Source organism: Mastomys coucha, unplaced genomic scaffold (genome assembly GCF_008632895.1).
Source record: "Mastomys coucha isolate ucsf_1 unplaced genomic scaffold, UCSF_Mcou_1 pScaffold6, whole genome shotgun sequence".
Lineage (NCBI taxonomy): Eukaryota > Metazoa > Chordata > Mammalia > Rodentia > Muridae > Mastomys > Mastomys coucha.
This window is the reverse complement of record NW_022196912.1, coordinates 27480542-27507106: the sequence shown is the minus strand read 5'-3', so window position 1 is coordinate 27507106 and position 26565 is coordinate 27480542. Positions and strand designations below refer to the sequence as shown.

Sequence of the window (26565 nt, the reverse complement as noted above, 5' to 3'; positions counted from 1 at the left end):
CTTCCCCTCCCCTTCCCTCCCATTTCTTTCCCTCCCTTCCCCTTCTTTTCCCTTCCCCCTTCCAGAGGAGGGAGGGACCTTATCTCCTATGCCCCTCATCACTTAACAGCTGTGAAGGTGGAAGCAGCTGATCTCAACAGCCCAGAAAAGCTAAAGAGGTGAAGGGTCAGCCTAAAATAATTAAAGAATAAAATTGCCCTTTAAAACTGGATTTAAGCCAGCCAGAGAAAATAAAGAGGAGGGAGACAGTACCCACAGAGGAATGGGCCTTCCCCGGGGTAGAGCTGGATCCAGCTGGTCCTCTGGAAAGTCATTTCCTGTGTGTAAAGGCTGCTTGCTTTCTTCATGGAAAACTTTGAGCCATCAAGAGCTGAGAATGAATGACCTGCCTGTGAGGTCAGCAAGGCTGAGTTGTCCTGCAACCTGACATGGTGGAGCTTCCTTCTGCTCTAGAAGCACGGAGCGTCTTAGTTAGGTCTGCTCTAGAAGCACAGAGCGTCTTAGTTAGGGTTTCTATTGCTGTGGAGGGACTCCAAGACTGTGGCAACTCTTCTAAAGGACAACATTTCATCAGGGCTGGTTTATCCTTTCAGAGGTTTGGTCCATTATCATCATGGTATAAGCATGGTGGCACAGAGGCAGGCATGGTGTTGGATCTGCAGGAAGTGAACTAGACACCCTAGGCCTGCCTTAAGCTTCAGAGACCTCAAAGCCCACCCTCAGTGACATGCATCTTCCCACAAGGCCACACCTACTCTCACAAGGCCACACCCACTCCCACAAGGCTACACCTACTCTCACAAGGCCACACCTACTCCCACAAGGCCACACCTCCCAATTGTACCAATCCCTGTGATCCTATGGGGCCATTCTCATTCAAACCACCACAGAGGTTTTGTTAGGGGTGAATGAATAAGTGTCACATGGACCCAGAAAGGTTGCTGAAACAGGTCTTTGCTGACTCAGAATCAAACTTGAATTCTGAACTAAGTTCTACTTTCCAATGAGACATTAGTTATAGAAATCCTATCCAGGCTAAATGGGTTAAGAGTGCTCCGTCTCTCCCTGACACAAGTCCTGTGGCCTATCTGTCCTCTCCTCTCCTAAATGCCAGAATAGAGGGAGCCCACACGGTGCCCTCCCCAGGCTATATGTGTAAGAAGAGCTAAGAAGGTGCTAAGACATGGTGAGATGATGATGATGTAAATGCTTCCTCCTGTCAGTCAGCAGGGAAGTATTAAACACCTACTGTGTAACCAGGCAGACTCCTGCCTTTGGAAATCTTACCTTTCAATGTCCTGAAGCCTTCCAAAGATTTGTGGCATCTACCTCCCAAATGCAGCATCTGGAGAAATAAGAAATTGTGTGTGACATTCTAGAGCTGTGCAAAGCAGGATCCCCAAAGGACAGGACACAAGACTCAAGTGGCTTTAGATTCACCTGGTAACTCTCCCATCTGCTCAGCTCCCCCCACCTCAGGCAGCACTGGGAGTATGTGCAGAGGTGTGCCACTTCAGATGGACAAGTAGATGCACAGCAGGGTACCAGGCTGTGATCTCAAGGAGACCATGTTTTCTTCTAAAGTGTGTCCCCCGCTGAGACAAATGAGCTGTAGGATACCATCACACAGCAACATGAGTGGGACACACTGTCTAAGCAGGACAAGTGTCTAGCTACATGCCAGCCCACCCAGACTGGCTCTGAGCTAAAGCCAGCCAGTCCTTGTCCTCACAGAAGCTCTTAGGTACCCATTACTGCCTTAGCTGGTTTCTCTGACCATAGCCTTGGTGGGTCCGTTGCGGATTTGTTCTTGCTCCTCCCCTCAACTGCACCCTTGAGTGAGCAGTGGGGCCTGTGTGCCTGGGGGAGATACTGAGGTGGACAGAGCTCAGTTCAGTGTTGTTCTCTAGGACTTAGGAAATGAGCTTGCTAATAGATATGTCATCCTGGGAGGTCATGATACCACTTGTCATTAACCCAGGCCCCCTGCCTGGAGTTCTCACCAAGAAATTGTAGGTGGCTGCTTGCAGGCAAGTGAGTGATTTGCAGGACCACAAGAATATTTGCATAAACATATGTATGAAAGTGTGTATTTATTTGCATTCATTTGCATGAATTTCTGCCTCTTGGAGCTGTCGAGCTGTCGTTCCTTAATTTTATTTTATTTTATTTTTTCAGTAAATGTCTTTGCACTCTGAGAGCAGCTCTGGACACTTGGGGAGTGAAAATAAAAAGGCAAAACCAACAGCCATTCACGGCTGTGAAAGCAGAGGTTCTAATTTCATTGTTTATTAGAATCCCCTGAGGAGCTCTTAGAAAGCCTGTGGGGCTGGGGAAATGGCAAGGGGAGCCCTTGCTGTGTAAGCCTGAGGACCAGAGTTCAGATCCACAGAACTCACATAAAAGTCCAGATGAGCATGGCACCCCACTGGTGATTCCAGAGCCGTGCATTTGTAAAAGATAGATTTGTGAATTTAGTATATAGAGTTTGGTTAAGTTCAGCTTCCTAAGAAAAGCTGATAGCCAAGCTAGAGACCTGCAGGAAAATGAGCAGGGACAGAAAGAGCTATGATTAAATCCAGTATTAACAGGAAACCATACCAGGCTAAGGAAATCGATCCAGAAGGCCCAAGGGCACCGACTGTGTACCCAAACAGGGCCTCCCTCCTTGTGCCTAGAGTCTTTAACAGTAGGTTGCCACTTGGAGCAAATCATCTGCAGCTGTGTCCAGAATGGCTTTGGGGACCAATGGTTGCAGATATATATATATATAGTAAAAAGTCAACATTTGCACCCACCAGCACTTGCCCAGAAGACAGAAATGGATGGAGGACAGGATTGACATAGGACACAGGGAAAAAAGGAAAAAAATCAACATCGGGAGAGTTAGGAAGTGTCAATACAGCCCCTTGCTGATCTTTCCGACCCCAACTACCTCAGCACATGATAAAAACACTGGGGACTGTAGCCCGTATGATGGGTGGCATGGGTGAGCTGGCACACAAGCTGAGTTGGTCCATCCCCAACTGATGAGGCACTGGTTCCTCTTCAACCATTGTGTTCTCCCACTGGCTAGTAGGTCCTACAGGGCCTGAGCCACTGGAGATACAACCCTACTTTCTTCTTTGTGCTTATTAAGGTCCCCTGATTTTCCTGGGATGACAGCAGACATGATTTGTATGATATAAAAAGACTGTTAGCTTTGTGAAAAAAAAAAAAAACTAGAAAATACCCCAGGTTTTCACCTCCTGAAAGGTCAGGATGTAAGTATGGTTCCCAGACCTGGCCTGCCCACAGACAGCAAGAGAGGTGGACTGGGGTGGAGAACCAGGGATAGACAGTCTCCTAGGAGACTGTGGAGGACACAGGTAGACAGGAAAGGGTCCTTCTGCCTCAGCCACACATAGAGATGCACACACTCTCCACTCCTATCTCCCAATCCTGCGGTTTGTTGGGCTGCTGTGAATTCTGTCCATAGCATCTGGAGTTGCCATTAGCCCCTGGCATCCAGGGTTTCTGTTTCATTTCCCTGTTTACTTGGGTACCTGAACTGATTGTACTCTTAGTTCTGGTTCACTAATTCTTGGAAATCCTTTAAAACCATTGATTTATTTGCTGGGATGGTGGCTGTCAGAATGCTTTGGAAATAAGGACTTGGGCTAAAGCTGATGGAAGAGACCCATGGAAGAAGTCACCTTTTCCTCTGTGCCTCCTCTGCCTGCCCCCATCTCATCTCTGAGCTGTCTTGGCAGCTGTCCTGTTACTGGAATAGACGACTGGCTTTCCCAAACCTGAGTGGCCAGGTCTTTGAAGAACCAGATCCCCACAAAAGAATCTAACAGAATGGAGTTCCGTGGGCCATAGCATGGGAATTTAAATCCTGAAGCTGTGTCTCTGCTTGTTGGCCACTTGTCCTTTAGGTGGGGATACTGTTTCCCCATCCAGGTCTTTGTCATTCTTCTGTTTCTAACCTATTCTTGCATTGTGAGTAGACCCCTGAAGATCTTCATGTACTCCTTTCAATGCATACAGCTCTGTTGGAGTCCAGGAGAAAGGCAGATGAGGGGCCTTGGATTAGAAAGAGGGACAGCATGTTTAACAATGACTGAGGAACCCAGAGACTTGAAGGGGGAAGCAGAACTCCTTACAGGCCTCCTCTGCCCAAGGTTGCTGTCCAGACACTGTGTCCCAGGCCGGAGAAACAGATTGGCTAGTTTCAGCTCTGAGTTGGAAGCCCATTTTCTCCAGGGGCTGTAGTGTACTGGAGGATGTGGTGGTTGTACCAACTCCCCACTGTACTTTGGGGAAAGATACTTGCCAGAGAAGGAGACAGAAGTCACGGTCTTGTCAACACTCTGGGGAAAAGCTCTGCACCAAATCTGGAAGTCCTCTGACTCTGTTTTCCAAAGAGTCCCCTTCTGTAGCCTTCAGAGTATAGACCCGGTCTTCCTCACCGCTCTCTGTGTTGAGAGTCGCTACTGGAAAGTGTTCCATCTATGCAGACATGTAGCTTCCAGTCCCCTCATTGTCTGTGCCCAGGGTCATCTATGTAACTTCTTAATTTCACCTCTAGGCTTAAGATCTATGGGTCCCTGGGGTTCTGAAGATGGCTCAGTGGCTAAGAGTACTCACTGCTCTTAAAGAGACTCAAGTTCAGTTCCTAGAACCCAAAAATTGGGTCATTCAGAACCACCTGCACCTCCAGCTCCAGAATATCTGACACTCTCTGGACTTCCTGGACACCTGCACTCATGTATGTACACACACACACACACACACACACACACACACACACACATACACACACACTAAAACACTTAAAGTTTATAGGTTCCCTAACACAGCTTGTTTAACCTTTCCTAGAGGCATCAACTTGTATCATTAGCCTCAATTCTTACCATCCCCTTCACCAACTGTCCATTCTTGGAATACAGTCATACATGGCCCTGGGCCTTTGCGCATGCAGGTCGCTAAGAAAGTCTCCTCTCTTCTACCTGTAATAAGTTCCACTCTGAAGACAAGTGAAGCCTCCTGTCCTCTGAAACTGCACACATCCATTTGCATACCTCTGTTCTGCCAACATCCATAGGCCCTGCTGTAAGTAGCATGTCAGTATACCACTACTACCTCAAGTAGTAAGACTCCATGTCTACAGTCAAAAGCCTAGGATGCAGCAGCCACAGAATCCAGCTCTGACAAAATCACAAGAAAGGCATTGGCTGGAGCCCAGGAGTTGGGTTGGAGATTAGGGAGAAAAAGTGGAGGCCACAGATCTAGAACAACCATAATGCCAGTCCTTTGGAGACCCCACAGTGACATACAATGGGCAATTTTGATGATAGAACCTAGATTCCTTTTCCTCTAAGACCCAGCCCAGAGCAGGCCCCATGAGTGGGCCTCAGGCCATGGTGAGTCAGTTGTAAGCATCACCCTGTGTGCCAGGGCTATGTGCATTCTAAGCAAAGGCTGTAGACCTGAGTTACATCTTCATCTGTCTCAGGTACACTTAGCTCTCCATATGACATAGGCAGCAGTTACTTCTTTGATTCCTGGCCACCCTTCTCTAGGTCACTTGCCCATAAAAGCCACCAGTGACCTCATTGTCTCATGGGATACCATGGGCCCTTTCGAACCTTGGAGTCTTCTCAATTTACACTACAGCCACCTGGGGTGCTTCTGCTTTGCTTTCCCATAAGTCTTTACTTTACCCCACTATGGTGCCTCCCTTGTCCCCTCCGGCAGAAGCAGCTGTCTCCTCCTCTGCTCAATGTTTGTCCCTGTTGGCATAGTTATATCCCAATAAACCTGGCACTGTCCCAGGGATGCATGTATGATCATTCATTCACTCAATTCCCTAGCACACGCCCAATATCCTCAGTATCCACACCCGGGAGATCTGTTTCATGAAGACACCACTGGGTACTTGTACAACCTCAGGTTCGTGGAACTCAGAGTCTCAGTCAGCCCCTGAAGGAGCTGTGAGTCCCCCAGTCTTCATCCACTGCTGGGTGCCTTAGGTTATTCCAGACTACTCCCTAGCCACTCTAGCTATCTACCTTCTGTCTGGACTACTGGGGATGTGTGGCTCTCCAAGGTTCTGAATTTGGCTCTTTCTCTTGACCTCAAATAACAGTCAGGACTTCTTAACTCCAGTCCCTCCAGTGAGGAACTATCCCCCACCTCCCAAAAGTCTAGCTGCCAGTGAGAAAGAAATGTAAACTCTGAGTTAAGACAATGAAGGCCAAACAGTTTCATAATGGTCAGAGCATTTGTGACAAAATGAAAGTAAAGTCCCCAGCCCCACTCAACTTAATCCCTGCAACCATATCCAAGTCTCACACTCCCGTTTGCCATTAGGACCTGTGTCCTTTGAGACACTATCCTCCCTTGCTGCCAAGCTCTATTCTTAGAAAGGGCATATAAGGATTATAGGGACTCTCTACTTCGTAAGTCCCCATTGGCTGCTGCTAGCCCCTCTGCCTCAGTCTCCTACCTGGTTCTTCCACTCTCTACACACATGCTTCCAATCCCCTGATAGCCTCCCAGTGTCCTGATTTGGCTCATCTGCCAATTCACTGCAGTGTAGTTCTTCTCCACACTCCAGGAGATCACCTCAGAGTCCCACCTCTCCTCTGTGGTCTCTGTGGAATAGAGACTCCTGCGCACCTCTATTCTTTGACCTCACATGTCACCCAGCTTCTCCCAACTTTTAGCCTTCTTCAGATGTCTCTCAACACAGAACCTTCATAACATTTTCCTCCTCTCGTTTCAGAATATCGCCTTCTCAGATTCCCTCCAAGCAGAAAAAGGAGCCAAGTGAAAGCATTTTTAGCCAGGGGTGGGGGTGGTACTCTCAGCACTCGGGAGGCAGAGGTAGGCAGATCTCTGAGTTCAAGGCCAGCCTGGTATATAAAGTGAGGTCCAGGACAGCAAAGGCTATACAAAGAAACCCTGTCTTGAAAAATCAAGGGGTGGGGGGTAGAGAGAGGGAGGGAGCAAGCCAGCAAGCATCTTTAGTGAAGGCTGGAAGGTCTAACTGCTGCTAATATTAACCTAGCCAGGTACTTCCTCTCATTGCAGCCTTGGGGTCTACCTCACCACCCTATGGTGGAAGCCACTGTCTGGCCAGGTTCCCTGATCTGGAGCTTGGTCATGACATTTGTGGTAATTTGAGTGATAAATGTCTCCCATAGGTTTATGTGTTTGAAGATGTGCTCTTAGGTTGGTGGTGCAGTTTGAGAACATTATGGAAACTTTCAGAAATTTGCTGGTGGAAGAGCATCACTGGAGATGATCTTTTATAGCCTGGCCACACTTCTCTCTTCTCTTCTCCTCTCTTTTCCCTTTCCCTCCCCTCCCCTCCCCTCCCCTCTCCTCCCCCTCTCTGCTTCCTATATGCAGATAAAATGTGATCAGTCTGCTCCCTGACTGCCATCGTCGCCTCATGCTCCAACTGCCATACCTTGTCCACCATGATGGATTATATCCCCTCTGAAAAGCCTTTGGTCAGTGTATTCTATCACATCAACAGAGAGTTACTAATTTCTGACCTCTGCCCTTGCCCTCCCCTAATTCCTTCCCAAATGAAGAATGCCCACCCTGATCCACCCAGGCATGATCTGTAGATGCAAGCAACTGGTTGTTGGATTACATTTGGGTAAACCTTGTCATCTAGGCAGCTAGAAGCTGAAATGTTAAAAAAAGGATGGCTTCTCTCTAGCCACTGTGTGTCAAGGCCACAGGCTGCAGCTATACCTCAGTGTCAGCTGAGATAGTCCTTCCTACAAAGGTCATTTATGGCTCCTCTAAACAACTGGAGTGGAACAGAATAATTTGGTCTCTTTCCAAAGATCTAAATCATGAATGGAGAAGTGCTTTAGCAATATACATCACCCAATTGTGGGGCTACCACAGTTGTTATTAGCAATGATATCTCCTAGGCTTAGAGGAGGCTTCACTTCTACAACCAGTCCATCTGCTTCTACATAGCTAGAAATCTCTGCTAGTTCCATTTAATCATGTTTAAGGACATTCTGACCGATTCCCACACCTCTCCATGTGTTCTGTAATCCACTTGGATTCCAATCACAAACATGTGCAAAATATAATACCATTTATTCCAGAACCACAGAGACAAGCCATTCAGATCACAGCCTGGAGAGGAGACAGATAGACAACAGGTAGAGTCCTCTAGTTTGAGGCAGCCAATGGTCTCTGATACCAAGACACCAACAAAGTCTCATGGGAGCACAGGAGAGGGCAAAGCATGATGTGACTGAGATGACTCTTTGAGACTCCTTAGAGGATGCTGCTAGAGCTGAGGCTTATGGGACTTGTGAGACCTTAAGTATAAGAAATGACTTGGTCAAAAGAGCAGGAAGTACTGGGCATAAACTCCAAGGGTAGGAATGTACAGGGGTGATGAAGCTGTAAAGATAAGAGCAGACTCAGGAAGGCTCTGTGAGTTCTCTGGGATGGAGCTGAACAGTAAGGCCTGAGTCTCCTCTCCCAAAGGAGGGAAGGGTCCTCAGGGTAGCAGATGGCAGTGACTCAGCAATGACATCAAGTTTTTCCAGTCATGCCCTCTCCAGTCACAGACTGCTAATTCCTGAGCAATCCTATAGGGGGCACTGGCTCCAGGCACTTCTTGGATGGTATGGCTGTACAAAGCATCCACTAAGGAGGCTGTTTGTGCAGAGCTCTCATTTGTCCCCAGGGTGTCAGCGCATATCCAGCGTCCCTGCTCCCAGATGAATTACCCTCTGGGTATGCATGACACAGTCTTCACTGGGCTTTCTCAGTGTATTTCCCAACTACTCCGAGTTTATAATGTTTTCCGGTCCTTTATCATGTATGTGTCATAAATACCAATGGGACCAGGAACATTTATCACCTATCTGGGTTCCTGCTTGAGCTCTGAAAAAAAAATATTTGGCTATGCAACCTTTCTCAGGGCTGTGATTTAATGGGCTTCTCTACAGCAAAGACATTGGAATTCTTTACCTTTTAATATTTGACACTCCTTTCTCTTTATTACTGCATTGGACAGCCCTTCTAGACCAGCTGGAATGAGCCCATTAGTCTGTGACAAATAACTTGTGTCATTTGGTGAAAAATATACAGAAGTTTAGCTTCTGCTTCATCTCCAGTCTTGATTCTGTCTGTGTCTCATTTCCCTCTAAACAAGGCACGCAGCTGCAGGCAGACCCCTCTTAGCATCCATCCCCTGGTCCCTCGCATACCCTGGAAGCTGGGTCTATGGGGTTATTTCATTCTAACCAATTATAATGGAGCTGAAGACTGGAGTGGCTAGAGATACCCATAACTGGGTGGAAGAATTAGACTGGGAGCATCAGTCACAATAGCTGAAAAGCATCTACTCACAGATGAATGGATTTTAAAATGGTATCTACTTATCATAGGATGTAAGTCAGGAGGAAATTCTGACATATGGCACAATGAAGACAAACCTTGAAGGAATTCAAGTAAAATAAGCCAATCCCAGGAGGACAAATGTATATGGTTTCACTTACACAACGTCGTCTCCAAGGGAGTCAAACTCATAGAGACTGAAGTGGAATAGTGGGCAGGGGCTAGTGGGGGGTGGGGAGGGTTGTTTCCTAGATACACAGTTCCAGCTTGGAAAGAAAGGCTAGCACTTGGTTGTAAAATGGTATACATACGCTTACCAGCATTGAACTGTACACTTGAGAGATGAGTACAATGGGATGTTTGCACATTTTTTTAAAAGATTTATTTATTTCATGAATGTGAGTACACTGTTGCTGTCTTCAGACACACTAGAAGAGGGCATTGGATCCCATTACAGATGGTTGTGAGCCACCATGTGGTTGCTGGGAATTGAACTCAGGACCTCTGGAAGAGCAGTCAGTGCTCTTAACTGCTGAGCCATCTCTCCAGCCCATGTTTGCACATTTTAAAAATTAACCTCACATCTAACTAACAAAGGGAAAACTGACAGAGGCAAGTTCTCCGAGTTCATGAGCCCATCATTTATTCCTACCCTCCGAATCAAGTGGGTCTTGCCAAGCTAACCAGCAAATCTCAAATATCCTGGCTTAAAAGGTAACTCGCTTATTTAGGCTGTGGTTCTGGTAAGGCAATGTGTGGGCTAGGTCAGGCTGATACTGGCAGAGGCTAGCTAGTCTACATGACAATCTGGGATGGCTCATCTTTGCTCCATGCTGCCTTTCATCCTCCAACAGGCTATCCCCAGCAGGATCTCCAGAGGCAGCAAAAACAAGCAGATCCCCTGATGCTGTGCCTGATACCCACATAAGGTCTTTTCTACTGCATTCTAAGCTCCAAAGCAAATTAAGGCCACAATTCAGTGACTTCTGTCTCTTGATAGGAGAGAACTTTTGCAACTTACTGTGTGGGTTGAACACATGTCAGGCAGATGTGTAAATAAATAATTACAAAGCAGTTTGCTATAAAGAAGGTAGCTCGGGATGCTGCAAGAACATGAATGGGGAGACAGGGCAGGGGCTGTAGGAAGAAAGAGGCAAGGAGGCCTGGGACCAGACAACATCAGGATTGCCATGGAAAACCAATGGTGAGCAGCCAAATGAAGAATAAGAAAGGACTTGGGCAGAGGGGAACACGTTTAGAAGCAGGATGTTGTCTAGGGCACAGGGGAGGCTTCACTAGGAGGGGAAAGTGGAAGGGAAGCTCAGGACCAAGGACACCTTACTGCCTTTGCTCACTCTTGAAGGGCTCATTCAACCAGAGGCTAGTGGCTGGATACTGTGGGGAGCTGAGGTGGCTTGGGAGAAGGCAGGCTGGAAACTGGGAAGGACTCTCTGGTCATGTGCTTTCTGCCAGGCGGTCTTACGAGAGAGGAATCCCTGATGTGACGTGGGGAAGCAAGGCATAGGGCAGCCAATTCAATAAGCATGGGGCATTCCACTCAAAGCTAAGACCAGGAACTGTCCCAAGATAGAGCTCCAGCAGGGCTGGAAGCCAAAGCTATGGCCTTCTACATGGGCTCAGGCTATCAGCCTCCTCAGTAATGTAGTTACTGAGTCTTTCCTGGGGAGGGTCCAAGAGCCTCTGACCCATTCTAAATTCTATAAATGCAGGGTGCTGCCAGGAACCCTGAATACCCACCTTTAGTCTAAATTCCCCCCCAAACCCCACAGCCCTCCCTATACCAGGCTTTCCTCTTTGGACTATTTCCAAGAGACATCTCAAAAATTCAGGAGGGTTATTCTGCTCTGAGACAAGGGTGAGGAATCCAAGCATCTTTCACCCAGGACAGCAAGTCCTAGCTTCCTCCCGTGGATTCAGGGTGTGTTCCTGACAAGTATAGACTGCGATGCCCACCATCCCCACCGGCACGCTGCAGGCAGTGGCAAGCACATACCAACTGATCAATACTTGGAAGGCACTGGGCCTGCTGTGCAAAGGAATCCCCCGGTGAGCACTTTCATAAATTGAAAAATTCTTCTAGAAGTGAATAATCGTCTCCAGCTATTACATCAGATTTCTGAAAAGGTGGAGGTGTAGAGAACAGAAAGCATCTATGTAGAGAGGCGACACTTCAATCCCAGGCACCTTGCCAAATTTGGGCTGGGCTTGAGGTTCTCGATGCAGCCAGCATTGCTACTGGGACTGAGGCTATAGCTAGAGTCTTTTCCAGAACCTTGACCTGGAAGGAAAACCTTTGAGACATCAGAATACAGTAGGTCTAGGAATGGGATGTTGCCCTGGCCCCAGAGCTAGCTAACTCCACAAGCACACAGAGCTAGACTTGCTTTCCAACACAGGACGATGACCAGGGAGCCACAGAGCTATCTTGTCCTACAGGAGATGGAGGCCCCACAGGCTGGGGTAACTCACCCAAGGCCACCTAACTATCCTGTGACAGATTGAGGTTAAGAACTAGGACCCAGGAGCTAGAGAGACAGGTGGGCGGCTGAAAATACATACTGCTCTTCCAGAGGATCTGAGTTCAGATCCCAGCATCATGTCAGGTGGCTCACACTGCTCATATCTCTTGATACTGGTGATCTGATGCCTTCTTCTGGTCTCTGCAGATACTGCACTCATGTACACACACACACACACACACACACACACACACACACACACACACTCTACTACATTTTAAAAATATTGTAAAGCTCTAAAAGTTTGGAATCCCCCCCCGCACCCCGTACTCTTACCTCCACCCCTTTCTTTGCTCATAAATGACATAATCCACCAGGTTCACTCAGCTGCAGGTTCTGTGAGCATCCCAGAATTACAATTTACGTGGGCCCTGCCTGGTCCCGTAGACCCTCCCTGAGCCCCATAGGCTGATCTCCACCCCAGGCCTCTCACCACTCCTTGTGCCTTACTGACTCTTTTTCTACCAGCTTACCCCAAGTCAAACTCTTCCTCTCCTCCTTTCTCAAATGTCCCTTGCTACCTCCTATTGTATAGCAGCTGAGGCCTAAGTGCTGTCTCTGCCCTTCAGTCTCCAGGAAGCCACCTCTTCATCTTTCAGTGAGATCATGGAAGGGCTCCTCCATCAACAGTAGTCTTGAATCTACCTCCGTGACACTGGGCACAGTAGGTGCTGACCATACACTATGTTATTAACTCTCAACAAGCAAAGTTGCTGGGAGCCCAGTTCACCTCTTCAAGGCTATATATCTCACAGAAGGCAGAGTCCGGGCTCACCCTCAGACCTGTCTCCAAAATCAAGGTCTCTGACTATCGGGGGGTCTTCCTGCCTCCCATTAAATTTCCTAAAACCCTTTCCTCCTTCCTCTCTGTCAGATCACTGGAAAACAAGCCTGACCTCTCTGCTTCCTGCACACAGTGCTCTGCAGCCCCTTTGCACGGTTCTTAGGATGTAGTGCCGCCTGCCAACTATACATTCCTGTTACTCTCTGCTCACCTATACCCCACCACACAGCCCACACCCCCCAGCCTTGTCTCTGTGCTCTGCTGAAGTTGGAGAGCCTGACCAGAGTATTCCACATGCACACCTGAACACATTCCTCCATCGTCCAAGTCAGCCTAATACATGGTGAGGGAGTCCACGGCTTAGCATGGCCTGTGGCTCAGGGGACAGTTCCACCTCCTCAGTCCCCACAAACAGCATGTTTTCCAGGTCTCATATCTTCCATCTTTGGCAGAGCTCAAGGCCAGTGTATCTAAGGCCCACTAATCCTATCGTCATCCCTGAGCTGGACTAGATCAAGGGACCCCATTGATCTCTGCAGACAGAAGTGGGAGCCTCGGTCCTTGTTGACATATTTAGATATAGAGGCTCAGAGAGGTAAAGAGGACCTGCCACAGGTTGAGGTGAGTCCAGGGCCACCTGACTACCCCATGACAAATCCAGAATAAGAACTAGGGCTAGGGGACTCTTAGCACTTAAGTGGTACTGACCCTACGTTCAGGCTTGAAGTAGGGAACAGCAGAGAGTAATTCTAGAAAATTAGCCTCACTGAACATAGACCTGGAGAGCTTGGGGTGATGGTAAGAGGACTTACCTCTCATTGTGTCCCTTTACCTGCCTAATGACAGTCTATGTCACCTGACACAAGGATCTAGGACTGATGTGATAAGGAGTCCTGGATGCAGCCAGATGTGCCAGGGGTAGTGAGTGGTGTTCATCCAAAGGCCCTAACTTCAGCAAAAGGGACAGGACACCTTAATTAAATGGGCTATCTGGTAGGCTCCTCTCTCCTCCTCCCTTCTAGCCCTTAGGGTGGGTCTGGAAGATGTTGACCTCCCTAGGTCTGGAGCCCACAAGCCTGGATTCTGTCTATGCCAGTCCCAGTGGCCAAGACTCCAGGCAAAGGTAGGTATACATAGGGGCAGGATATAATCACCTACCGTCCCCAAGCCATTTCCTAAGACCTGCCGAGGCTGCAAACCAGCTTCTCCTCAAATGCACAGGCAAGGCTGGGCGTCCTGGAAGGCGAGCCTAGAAAATGGGGCTGATGCAAGGAAACTCACCCCATCCAAGCCCACCCCACCCCTTGCTTACTTGCTTACCCCAGAAGTCCGTGAAAGTGTGAGATGGAAGGAGGCACTTGCCAAGCCTTCGTTGGGCCCTTCTGTTCTCTGGCTGCCCTACCCAGGAAGCTTGTTCCACGCCATGGCTTGAGCGTCTAACAGAAGGGATGCTGTTTCTACAGGGTTTGTGGGTTTTGTTCCTCTGAACCATGTCCCGCCCATCCTGCATCACAATGCCATGCTTTTCTTGATACATCGGCACCATTGGCATTTGGAGACCTTGTTCCATGGTTCTAGGATAGATTGTTTTTTTAAAGCTGTTTGTGGTAATGTATTTTCTGTTTCCGATTGTCAGTATGGGAATCTTTCCCCAGCCTACTCCCCAATCTTTTAGTATCTGGGTTTGATATTTTTTTAATCATATTCGGGTTTTGTTTCGTTTTGTTATTTTGCTTTTTTAAGTTGTTACTCCCTTGGTTATGTAGCCCCTCCCAGTGGCTGCTTGTTTATGCTTGTTTGTGACCTCTTTTGACTGTCAGTGTTCAGCCAGCCTTGCCAAGAAAGAATATCAAGTATTTTCTATTTCTCTACTTCTTGAAAAAAGATTAATTAAAAATAAAAATTAAAAACCTCTTAATGGGAACCTGGCCCTGTCTGTCTTCTCTATTCTGCAGAAATGTTGAAGGAATTGAACCAGCAACGCAGAGCGAAAGCATTTACAGACCTGAAAATTGTTGTTGAAGGCAGAGAGTTTGAAGTCCACCAAAATGTTCTAGCTTCCTGCAGCTTGTATTTCAAGGACCTGATTCAAAGGTTTGCCTTCCTTCCAGCTGTGGTCGGGTCTGTTCCTTCGTAGGACGCTTTTGTGTCGCTTTTCTTCCCCCTCTCTTGCAGGTTCCTGAAGTGTGACTCCCTGTCACAGAGCCAGTAGCCATCTCTCCTCCCCCTCCCCAGTGCCCTCACACACACACACACACACACACACACACACACACACACACACATACACACACACATACACGTACACACACGTACACACACTTACATACACACACATACACATTCATACTCACATACATACTCACACATACACTCACACACACTCACACACACTCACATATACACACATATGTATACACACACATACACACCCAGCCTCAGAGCAGCCACTGCCCTTGCTCCCACACACTGCCTCACTGGCCACCAGGGGCTAGCCCATAGTAGGCTCCTTCCCCCACCCCCAAACCTCATGTTCTTAGCAGATTGCAAGCCCTCCCTGAGACTAAGAGGACCATAGACTCCATTTTAAGGGGCCATCACACACTACTCCATCCCTCAGGGTCCCCAGATCCATCACACCACTGTTGATGGTGAACATAATGCCAGGAAAGCATATTGAGCAGAACATCCCTACTGAAGGACACCAGGCACCCCAGGGACTGCTCTCCCCCAGCCTGAGTCAGGGAGACGAGTGTGTAGGCCAAGCCTTATCCTTGAATACTGGGCACTGAGTGCAGACCAGGTGTGTCCTAAACACGGTCTCTCAGCCTTTACCTCCTACCTCAGCCCACTCTGGCTCCACCTGGCCATTTCTACCTGGATCAATCAGTGTTAATGGTGCCTGAGTAGCTTTGTTTTTTCCATTTTGTTGATTTAAACAAGTAATTGTTTGGGGCTGTTTCATACCCTTGCAAAGCTGTCAGGGCCACCTGCTAGCTCCGTAGGGAGGGAGAGCAGCCGAGGGGCCAGCCCAGGGTAACGAACGCTCACACTTCTCTCACCCATCAGCAGATTAATGTCGCTGCTCATTTTGCCTTGCAGCCTCTCCGGGGCGGACGCTGAGCCTGGACAGAGCTCAGAGTGGGAGGACAGGACCTCTGCTTGCTTCCCAATGCTGTGTTTGGACTTGCCAACTAACCCCAGAGCGACTGTGTTTTGTTTCAGGATGGCACACTGGCTGGCATCTCCTTTCCTATCCCCTGTGTCCTCTGGCATAGAGCCAGGCCGCTGGCTGTGTGTGAGGTCCCACTCAGCCTTACTGGCCCTGTGCCACACAGGAGGGGCAGGCTCTTTGTGACATCCCATTTCCTGGACAGCTCCGTCTCCTGCCCTCATGCTTAGGTTCTCTGGGTCTGAGGGCAAGGGTTAGAGGCATAGGTCTTGGGGAAAGAGGCATGTCCAGGGGCTTCTTCAGCCCAGGGGTTCTCTTTAGGAAATTCTATGGAGTGGTGGCTAGCACCTGGCTGCAGGGACATAGCTAAATAATCTGGGACCTTGGACCCTTGATCTAGATGATGGGCTACAGAGCAGGAGGTTAACGTAGAGCAGTGGTCCAGCCCTGGACTAAACGTCTTTAACTACCTTTGAAGTTGAATCAGAGCCAAACTCCAGCATACAACAGGAAAGAGGAGCCCCCACCTCTGTAGGACAGGCAAAGAATGAGGAGGAAGACCCTTCCAGACAAGGAAGCTAGGACACAAACAGGTATGAACTAGGGACAGGAATAGGTTTCCTCCCCAGAAGCAGATATGAACAGGTCCTGACTCCCCAGTGACCTCCTGGACTTGCTATAAGAGTAAAGAGTTAGCCCTGTTGAAAAAGGATAGGTACTCTATCCAAGTAGTTTCCGGGAGAGAGAGCATCCTTGGGAGCCAGGAGACCTGGGTCCTACACTTGACTCTGCCACTCATTCTGAGATTTCACTGTGGCCAAACCTTCGCTCTCAGGCCTCAGGCTTTATCATTTGTAAGCTAGATGTTGATCAAATGCTGGTGAAGCTGACAGTCAGTGGATGGGCAAGACCAGCCTGGAGAGGCTTTCCAAGTTTGGTGCCAAGATGGGAGAAATGAAGGTATCGAGGTCATAAAAGGGAAGAGAGCAGGCAAACAGTCCAGGGTCGGGAGTTAGCTGGGGAAGGTAGCCAGAAGAACACACGACATGACATGCTTTCAGGGCTGAAAGGGCACTCAAGTCCCCTAGTGGAAGGTAGACAAGGCAGATGAATCTGACTGAGTCAGGGCTGTGGTCCAGGACATTCAACATGCATGGGGTCCCTTCAGGAATCAAAGGAGAAACTGAAGGCTGTGTTTGTGTGTAGCCATTTTGAATTTCCTTTCTCTGTCTTGACCGTGGGATGCATGTTGCCATTCGTATCGATGGCTGCAAAGAAATACTTTTGAAGGAGTGAAGCGAGGTCTCCACAGGAAAGGCAATATCTCTATGAGGCACATGGCCCCAAACTTCATCATGGCCAGAGAGCAGCTGATGCCACCATGTTGTTTCAGCCCCCATCACATCAAGCCCTGGAATAGCTTCCCAGGGATAAAGTGGCCCAGGGGCTCCTTTTCAGGGGCTATTGTCTTATGAGGTTGAAGAAGTATGTCTCAGGGCTTAGATGAGTCAATACTGCCCTGCCCTTGCTGAGCATTGTCAGAGCAGGAGCTACCCCTCTTTCTGTACCAGCACCCCAGACTTGGAGATTCAAGCTAAGTTCCTTTCTGCCACCAACCTAGGTCAGGTGTCCAGTCCACTGCTCCATCCCCATTCTCAGTGTGACTGTCTTTCCTGGAGCCATGGGAGGGGCATATAGGAAGCTAAATCACTTGCTTATTCCTCTCTGCAAACAGGATGGGCTTGAGCCTACCCAAAGTCCTCAGAGACAAACAGTGCATGGGTCAGAGAAACAGACACACACACACAGAGAGAGAGAAAGAGAGAGAGAGAGAGAGAGAGAGAGAGAGAGAGAGAGAGAGAGAGAGACTGAGAATGAATCAGTATGAGACTGAGCAGAGAAGCTGGATCTGCCCCATATGGCCTCGCAGACCTCAGTCAGGTCCCTGCAACTTCCACTACTTGCCTACATTCCTAAGGCCCTACTCTATCCAGACTCTTTCCATTGATGAGCTAGTTCCTTTTAGCCATCCTTCACCACTTCCTTTCTTGACAAGATTGCCACCTGGTGACAAGAAGCTTTGCAGATACATTAGCTTGAGTAGCCCGTGCAATTAGAATCCCCATTTTACAGGCAAGGATCTTGAAGCCTCGGACATTTAAGTGACAGATACATGTTGTATGATATGGACGCTTCCATTCTCTAACCGAGAAAACCAAACTGTGCTGTTTGTAGGCAAATTCAGTGAGGAGGAAAGGGAAGTCTCTGAGCTGACACTGGGTACAAGTAGGAAGTGTGCACATACGTGTGTGTGTGTGTGTGTGTGTGTGTGTGTGTGTGTGTGTGTGTGTAGTCTACATGTGATATTAGGAACACTGACCACAAGGCCTGCCAAGAAGAACAAAATTCCCCTTTAAGAGAGGCACTTTAAGACAGGCACTTGTGTGCAGACCTGCAAGGGGACTGGATCCTCTAGAAGAGGCCTAGAGGTCAAGAAGCTCCTGGACATGAGTGCAGGAGGCCAGCAGCAAGCCAGGGCAAAACTAAACCACAGGCCTGTTCCACCTGACCTTTGGTTGGCTGACCTGAGTAGCACAGGATGGTCAGAAGACTGAAAGACAAGGGATGAAGGCACTGCATCTGGACAGGGAGGAGGGACAGAGGGCTGAGCCGCTGCCCCTGGATGATGAACGGGGTACTCATTCTTCCCTTATCTGCTCACAACCCTTTGGGTTGGAGTCCCAGGCCTAGAGCTATAACTTACCCCTAGGCTGCACAGTCTGCCCTGGTTTTCTTCCCTGGCCCATGAGTCTTTCAAGATGCACAGGTGCCATAGAGACATTAATCAAGGCCAATCACTTCCAACTTAATGGTTGTCTGACCAGGCTACAGGCCCCATCATAGAGGCCATGACCATCTTCTTAAAAGATAGCAGCCACGTCTCCTGCCCTCACTGATGCTTCCCAGTACATCTGTAAGTCAAGGTGTGGGAGAAAATGCCCACCACCTGAGAAAAGCTGTCCCTCACCATAAACAGAGAAGAGAGACCTAATCATGGCAAGCATCTCTAGCTGAAGCCTCTTATGGACAGCAACTTCTTTCCCCAAGTATCTGTCCCCTTTCTCATCATGAATACACATACACATGTGTGCTTTGAAAACAAAGCAACAAGAAGAAAGATTTTGGCACCTTTTAGGTGTCAAGAGAATGATAGGGACCAGACCTCCTCTCAAAGAGTGGTCCAAGGCCTGCCAGAGTCCACAGGACCCAGTGGCACCTGAGTGTGCCCAAACACAGTGCTCTGAAACTAATGACATGGGGCAGGGTAGAAATCACATCTGGTGGATAGAACAGAGTGCCAGCTGTCTGTCACTCACCACTGTCCTACACTTCTAGTGCCCATTTCCAGTGTGCTTCATGCAAACATCTGGCCACACAGACAAGTAAGGGAGAGATAAGGAGTTCTTTGCTAAAGAAGGGTTCTCCAACATCCTACTAGTCCAAGATCTCTGACACATCAATCGACCCAGCCCTACTGAGCCACAACTGTGCCTAGGAACCTGAATTCTTCTGGGTAGCTCCACTTGGGAGAAAGTAACTTCATACAGTGTCTAGTCCCAGACACTGTGCGGGCTAGGGCACCACGCTTCTGCCATCTCCCCAAGCATGAGAATCACAGACAGCATGATAAATTTCTATTCCTGTGGTTCTGTACAGCATTGTACCATTGTGTCATAACCCTTGGGGCCCAGCAGCTCACTCGAGAACCAGCTTAGAATGTAATGGAAGACGGAGTATTCTTCACACCTGTAAGAATACAGCATTAGAACCATGATCATAGTTATGGATCAGGTGAGGTGTCCTCCGGGGGGACCTCTGAGGAGTGCTAGGTAGAGCCACAATGATCTAATTACTGGAGGCAGAGTTGTTGCCAGACTTTCATGGCCCTTAGCGTTTTCTGAGCTGCACATGAACCACCCAGTAGACACCACCTATGTGCCAAGGGGGATATCCAAACTCCTATGCCCCCGCCCCCAGACCTTCAACTAGGTTACTAACAAAGACTTAAAGCTACCTCCTGTTCCTGGGTAGCCAAGTGGAAGGGGCTAGCTCTTCCAGTCCCAAGAGCCTCCAGCACGCCCTGCAGCTCATTTGCCCAATGGAGACAGCCACAGGCATGCATCCTATGGCTAAGGACCTCTCTCACTTAACTGCCTTACCACGCTCTTCAGCTCCTGTACTTAGCCTCTCGTTCCCGGTGCCCTTCAGCAGTGCAGGCGGCTCCATCTCCAAAACACCCTCCCAGGCTCAGCCTTGAGAAACGACAGACAGCTGTCAGCAGGGTAGCAGCCTCAGCCCTTTATAGCCAGCATTCCAGCACTGGGTTGGCCAGGGGTATGTGTGTGTGTGTGTGTGTGTGTGTGTGTGTGTGTGTGTGTGTTCCCTGAAGACCTACCTCAGCTCTTTTGAGCTTCCTCTGTCTGAGGACTCGGGGACACACTGGGCTGGCAGTTGTTGGTGGCAACAGGGAAAGGGATCTTGAGAAAGGCGAGCAGCCCATGTTGATCCCATCAGCCCCTGCCACTTAGTGACCCAGCATGACTTCCACAGAACCTGAGGACGTACAGAGGAAAGGCCAAGCCATTAGGATGAACACAGAGGCAGCAAAGACTTAAGAGCAAGAAGTTGACCAGAAAGCCTTAGAGGCCTGGGCTAACGAGGACTTATGGAGTCTCTAGGAGGCACTTGAGAGCTAGTTGTTTTTTTATTCTTAACCAAGGCACACAAGCAAAACATATGTGTGTGAAGTAACTTTAGCACTGAGTGAGCTCAATTAGAGAACCTCAGCCCAGACCCTCTGTATGGCCAGTACTTTAGCTTCCTCAGGCTTTTAGGCTTGCTCAGGCCATAGAAGTACAAGGCCTTAGGGCCTCTGATTACATGAGCCATCTTGGGAGAGGAGCTTTAAGCATCGACTCAACTTCAGGGTCCCAGTGTAGCCTGCACACTGAGGGTTGTGTCTGGGCTTTGAAAGCCTTAAGCTTTGGAAGTCGAGCAGTAGAAGTGCAAACACTGTGGGGCTTTCTCTAACATTGAGCCTCAGCAGAACTTTAGGCCTCACCTACTTTGCAGAACAGGAAGCTGAGGGCCTGAGAGGCTTAGGATATCTGCCTGTCCATGGTAAAACAGGGTACCCAGGTCCCTTTGCTCCCTGCTAGTGCTTTCTCCACTCGCCCAGCAGCTGCCCCCAGCCTCTTTAGCCACACTCCTGTCTTACCAGACATTGGCACACCTCTACTCCCACGCCAGGTACACCCAAGAGACCAGTGTAAAGACTCTTAGCCCCTGACTTTTGCAGAAGTCTGTGGGTGGGTAGCAGAGTTCACTTCCTTCCCACAGCCCCAGTCAGGTCAGGCTCAGGGAGGGAAGCTGGCCTGGTGAGAATAGCCAAGCTGGGGTGGTCAAGTCGATGGCCTCTGAGAAACCTGCCTCCTGACTTAACGCTCTGGGTGGTTTTTTTTTTGTTTTTTTTTTTTTTCCTCCCGGCCTCACTTCTGTATTGGTGTGTTCTCGGTTCATCTGATCTGTTTCCTTCCAGGTCCAGCTATAGGGAGCGGCTGCCAGGCCTTAGGAGCCTTTGCAATGGTTTTGTATTTCTGTAGACACCAGATATAAACATACTGATATATTTGTGTCCCTCCCCTGCTCCCCCACCTCAGTTCACAAGCCCGATGCACACTCTACACGCAGGCCACTCTGACCTCTGACCCCGTGTTCCATGTGGCAGGAGGGCCCCCCGCCCCGGGCCAGGCCCCAGGTCATGGCTGCTGGCTGTCTGTGGCGGAAGTCCTTGGTTGCTCCCCTCTCCCCTTCCCAGCTCTAACCATTCTGTCCATCTATCTCGTCTTGTCTTCAGTTTCAAAGCAATATCATGAAGGGCTTCCATGCCTAAAAGGAAACAATATGATTTTTGGAAAGTTTGGGGTGGGGGTGGGGGGACTTCCTGGGAAGCCTTCCAAGGCTTTGGGTCTTTAAGATATGCTCAAACGAAGTCTCTTTATTGGCTAGAATGCCCGCCAATCAGGAGCCTTCGATCTTCAACCTGGAGGAGATTGGGCCCTGTGAGGCAGTGGTTTCTGCTTGTCAGGGCTTGCCGGTACCATTTGGTGTAGACACCGGGTCCAGCAAGGAGCTGAACCATATTGTTTCCCTTTGTGGCCAGTCCTGGTCCTCGTCCCCATCCACGGCTCATGCTTTTTTGATTTGCATCTTTTTTGCATGGACATGCCGAGTAGTGATAAGCAGGGTTTTCTGTTCTCTGGGGCGCCTCTGGTCAGACCCTTCTCTTTCAGATCCTGTTGTCAGGTCATTAGGTTCAGGTGTGTCATTGCTGTGTCCTTTGAGTCCTAAGATGAAGGGCGTGACTGAGGTGTACAGGGAGATCTGGCCCTGTGAGGAAGCGACAGCGGCCGTGGGGGTGGCAGGTGAGGACAGCCTGATCTCTGTGCCTTAGGTCGGTGCAGGATGGCAGCCAGGGCAGCCGGGAGAAGCTGGAGTTGGTGCTCTCCAACCTGCAGGCTGATGTCCTGGAGCTACTGCTAGAGTTCGTCTACACGGGGTCGCTGGTCATCGACTCAGCCAATGCCAAGACTCTACTCGAGGCGGCCAGCAAGTTCCAGTTTCACACCTTCTGCAAAGTCTGTGTGTCCTTTCTTGGTGAGCTGACCAGTGTTTCTCCCAGATTGTGCCAGGATATCTAGATTTCATAGGAGCATGGGATGGAACGGCATGCACTGAAGGGCTCACTGTGTCCTTGCCAGAACCAATGGCCCCTAGGATGTGTAAACAGCTTGTGCCTGTGGCAGGGGTTTGGGGATAGGGGGAACCACACTGCTCTGCCCTGGCCTCTAAGCCCTGAATGGATGGACCACACACTCTGTTCCTCTTTAACACATTCATTCCCAGATGCATGGACAGACCAGAACATATGATATAACTCTTGGAACCCAGAGCTGTTTTGCAAAAGATAGATCTTGGTGTGGGGCTCACCCACCAGACTCCCTGCTCAGAGCATACTTAGTGGCTGGGCTGGAAGTTGTGGAGCAGGGAAACAAGGAGAGCCATCAAAGAAAACCCCCCAGCCTGGGGTGTGGTACGAAGAAAGAAAAAACAGACTCAGAACAGATCAGATGAGCATTGCTGAAGGAGTTGATCAGTTCAGAAGAGTCAGGAGCCATCGTGCCAGAAGGTGGCACATACTCAGTTCCAGCCTGGAAGAGCTATTAGCCAGATTTCAAAAGAGCCAGTTAGCCAGACCCCAGGTTCTAGATGATAGAAGAATAGGGCATTCTAGGGGCCATGGGAGACAATAGATTGATACGTGAGGGCTGCTGTTCACAAGAACTTAAAGAAGGTGTCTGTGATATGAGGCATGTTTGCCATGATGGAAGATATTATAAGTCTCAATGTGGCCACTACCCACAGCCCGGGCCCAGGCCTTGAAGCCCCAGCCCTCCCTCCATGGGTAGGGGAGAAGCTCACTCCATCCTTCACAGCTTTGGTTTTTCTGCTATGGTCTGCAGGGATAGAACTAGGCCCAGGGAGGTCCACATGAATCAGGGCAGAGAAAAACCTAGGAAATGAGTCTGAGGCTCTGGGTCAGAGGTGGTAGGCTAATGAGACCCATGGATGCTGGGATGCAGGGTCACAAGGAAATGGGTTGGGTTCAGAGGGAGATCCAGGGACGGTGATGGGAACAAGAAGTGATCCATCCAGGACTCCTGAATCAGTGACCATTCGCTCTCACCTTCAGAGAAGCAGCTGACTGCCAGCAACTGTCTGGGAGTGCTGGCCATGGCTGAGGCCATGCAGTGCAGTGAGCTCTACCACATGGCCAAGGCCTTCGCGCTGCAGATCTTCCCCGAGGTGGCCGCCCAGGAGGAGATCCTCAGCATCTCTAAGGATGACTTTATTGCATACGTCTCCAATGACAGCCTCAATACCAAGGCCGAGGAGCTGGTCTATGAGACTGTCATCAAGTGGATCAAGAAGGACCCAGCAACACGTGCGCAGGTACACCTGCTCCACCTGGTCCCTGCAGGGGTGGGATCTGCTGCAAGGATGAAGGAAAGCGAAGGGGGCAGGGATGCAAGGATTGTAGAGGAGTCCAAAATAATCACACACACATGCACACGCACACCTCCACACAGGGCAAGAAGTGGCAAAGATGAGACTCAGTCTCTAGAGGGCTCTTAAGAACGTCCACACCACTACCCAAGTGTCCAAGTTTGCCAAAGGGACACAGGGTCTGGGTGGGAAGTACCTGGGCCCTTCACAGAAAAGTGGGTACCAGGGGATATGGGGTCCCAAGGAGGTCAGCGTGTATACTCTGGCTATCAAGTGTAGAGAGCAAACCAAAGCCATTGTGGACGTGGGAAACGACTACATGTGTGGCAAGAGAGAAAATGAGTTACCAACGGAGACAGAAAAGCCAGAGTAAGCATCCCCATGAGGGGAAAACAAACCTACTATCCCCAGCTAGCCACCCAAGTCTCAGGGAGCTCATCAGCCCATTCATACCTAGAAAGCCCCAAACGGAGTCTGCCATTGGCTATTGTAGTGAGGAGCCTGAGGGTCAGGGCAGCCGCAGGAAGCCCTGGGAAGAATCAGAATGGGGAGCAATGGTGGAGGAGCCCAAGCAGCTAGGACAGAGCCTGGAGGCCAGACCCCAGAGCACATGGAAGCCAAGGGCCAGATCAGAAGGGCTGTCACATTTCACTGGGCATAAAAAGAAGGTGACACATGCTTGTTGTAATCCTAGCACTTGGAAGGTAGAATTAGGAGGATTGGGAGTTCAAGGCTAGACCTGACTACACAGTGAGCTTCAGCCTGGGCTACAAGACTCTGACTCAAGGGAAGGGAGGGGGAAGGAGGCGGAGGAAAAGGGAAGGCAGAAAGGGGAAAAGGAAGGGAGGAGAAGATTGGAGACAAGGATGAGAGATACAGAATACAGAGATGGATCTCTGCCCCACCTCAACCCCCGCCCCCCAGAGTCCTTAGAATGCAGGAGAAGCAGGCTCCTCCCCTGACCAGCTTGTTTCAGAAAGCAAGTATTATTTTCAAAGAAAGGAGTTGAAGTTGTGTAGATAGTCATAGTAACTGCCACAGTTCTCCACAACTCTCGAGTCTACATCCATAGCCCAGAGTGTGGAATGAGCTCAGCCAGGCTTGCCCAGAGACCCTGACCTCCCTGTTTCCTGTCGGCTAAGTGCTGTGCCCCTCGAAAAAGACCCTTTGTGCCCAAGAATAAACCTCATATAGTTCTCCAAGTGTCAAGGCTTTTTTCACTTTCCTGTGCCTCTAGATGTCCTCCCCACGGCCCCCAGCACCTGCTCCCACCACCTGACAGAAGTCTCCAACTCTCCACCTCAAACATCATCTTCCCTGTGACACCTCTCACTTCTGCACCTTCTTCAGCCCTAGCTATCACCCAGAAAACTGTGAACACTTTTTAGATCAGAGGCCAGGTCTCATCAGCCTGTGCAGCCCTGGTAACAAGCTTAACATACGGTAGAGAGTGGCTACCAATTACTCCTGCCACTCAGCCTCTGGAGGAAACAAAAGTGGGTGGGGTGGCGAGCCATTTGCCTGCCTCAGGGGAAGTTCACATCAGCTCAGGAAAAGAGAATGAGGGTGTCCAGAAGCTGGGATGGGATGAGGTGACACTACTCAGAAGCTGCAGTATTAGGGACACACAGGTGTCACAGTTACCTTACAGCTGACAGTCAGCATCTCATTTAAGTTCTTCTGGGTCTTCCCACCTGTTCCTGTCACTCTCACACCTCTGCAAGACGAAAGGTTCCCACTCTCCCGGTTTCAGCCACCTGGCAGTCTGCTGTGCAGTCAGGCTCTGAGACACAGATGGTGTATGAAGATGAGAGGCTGGAGGGGTAGAGGGATAGGCTACTCTGGGGCTGGCTGGAGCTGCTAGGCCTCCAGTTAGCCCTCCATGCCTTCCCTTTGTCTAGTATCCCAGGCCGGGCAGTGTGCACTTCCAAGACACACCCAGATGGGGAGTCCTTCTCCACTCAACTCATAAGAGGTGGCTTCCTCTCAGAAGAATCCCACTCCTTCTATTCCACAGTATGCAGCAGAGCTCCTGGCTGCCGTCCGCCTCCCATTCATCCACCCCAGCTATCTGCTCAATGTGGTGGACAACGAAGAGCTGATCAAGTCATCAGAAGCATGTCGGGACCTGGTCAATGAGGCTAAACGCTACCACATGCTACCCCATGCCCGGCAGGAGATGCAGACACCCCGAACCCGGCCCCGCCTCTCTGCAGGTATCAAGGGACATGCCCAGATCCCCAAATTGCAGATACCATAGAGTCAGCTGGCTCCAGAGGGTCCCCCCAGAGAGGATCCAGACACAGTTGCTGACGGTGTCAGGGTGTGTCCCAAGGGTACCCATCCATATCCCCACAGGTGTGGCCGAGGTCATCGTGCTGGTTGGGGGCCGTCAGATGGTTGGGATGACCCAGCGCTCACTGGTGGCTGTCACCTGCTGGAACCCGCAGAACAACAAGTGGTACCCCTTGGCCTCGCTGCCTTTCTATGACCGCGAGTTCTTCAGTGTAGTGAGTGCTGGGGACAACATCTACCTCTCAGGTGAGGCTCCTGAGGGTCGGGTGGGAACT

The 26565-nt window shown here is 49.7% G+C and overlaps 1 protein-coding gene across 4 annotated transcripts in view; it reads left to right on the top strand.

The window, feature by feature from the left end:
* Positions 1 to 26565, top strand: part of Klhl29 (kelch like family member 29) — a 302932-nt gene that overhangs the window by 264516 nt on the left and 11851 nt on the right. For all 4 annotated transcript variants that reach the window (XM_031357487.1, XM_031357486.1, XM_031357485.1 and 1 more), the window contains 5 exons: positions 14652 to 14790; positions 22383 to 22585; positions 23682 to 23941; positions 26013 to 26211; positions 26354 to 26536. In XM_031357487.1, the coding sequence (XP_031213347.1) occupies positions 14652 to 14790; positions 22383 to 22585; positions 23682 to 23941; positions 26013 to 26211; positions 26354 to 26536 (984 nt within the window). The remainder of the gene's footprint in view (positions 1 to 14651; positions 14791 to 22382; positions 22586 to 23681; positions 23942 to 26012; positions 26212 to 26353; positions 26537 to 26565) is intronic.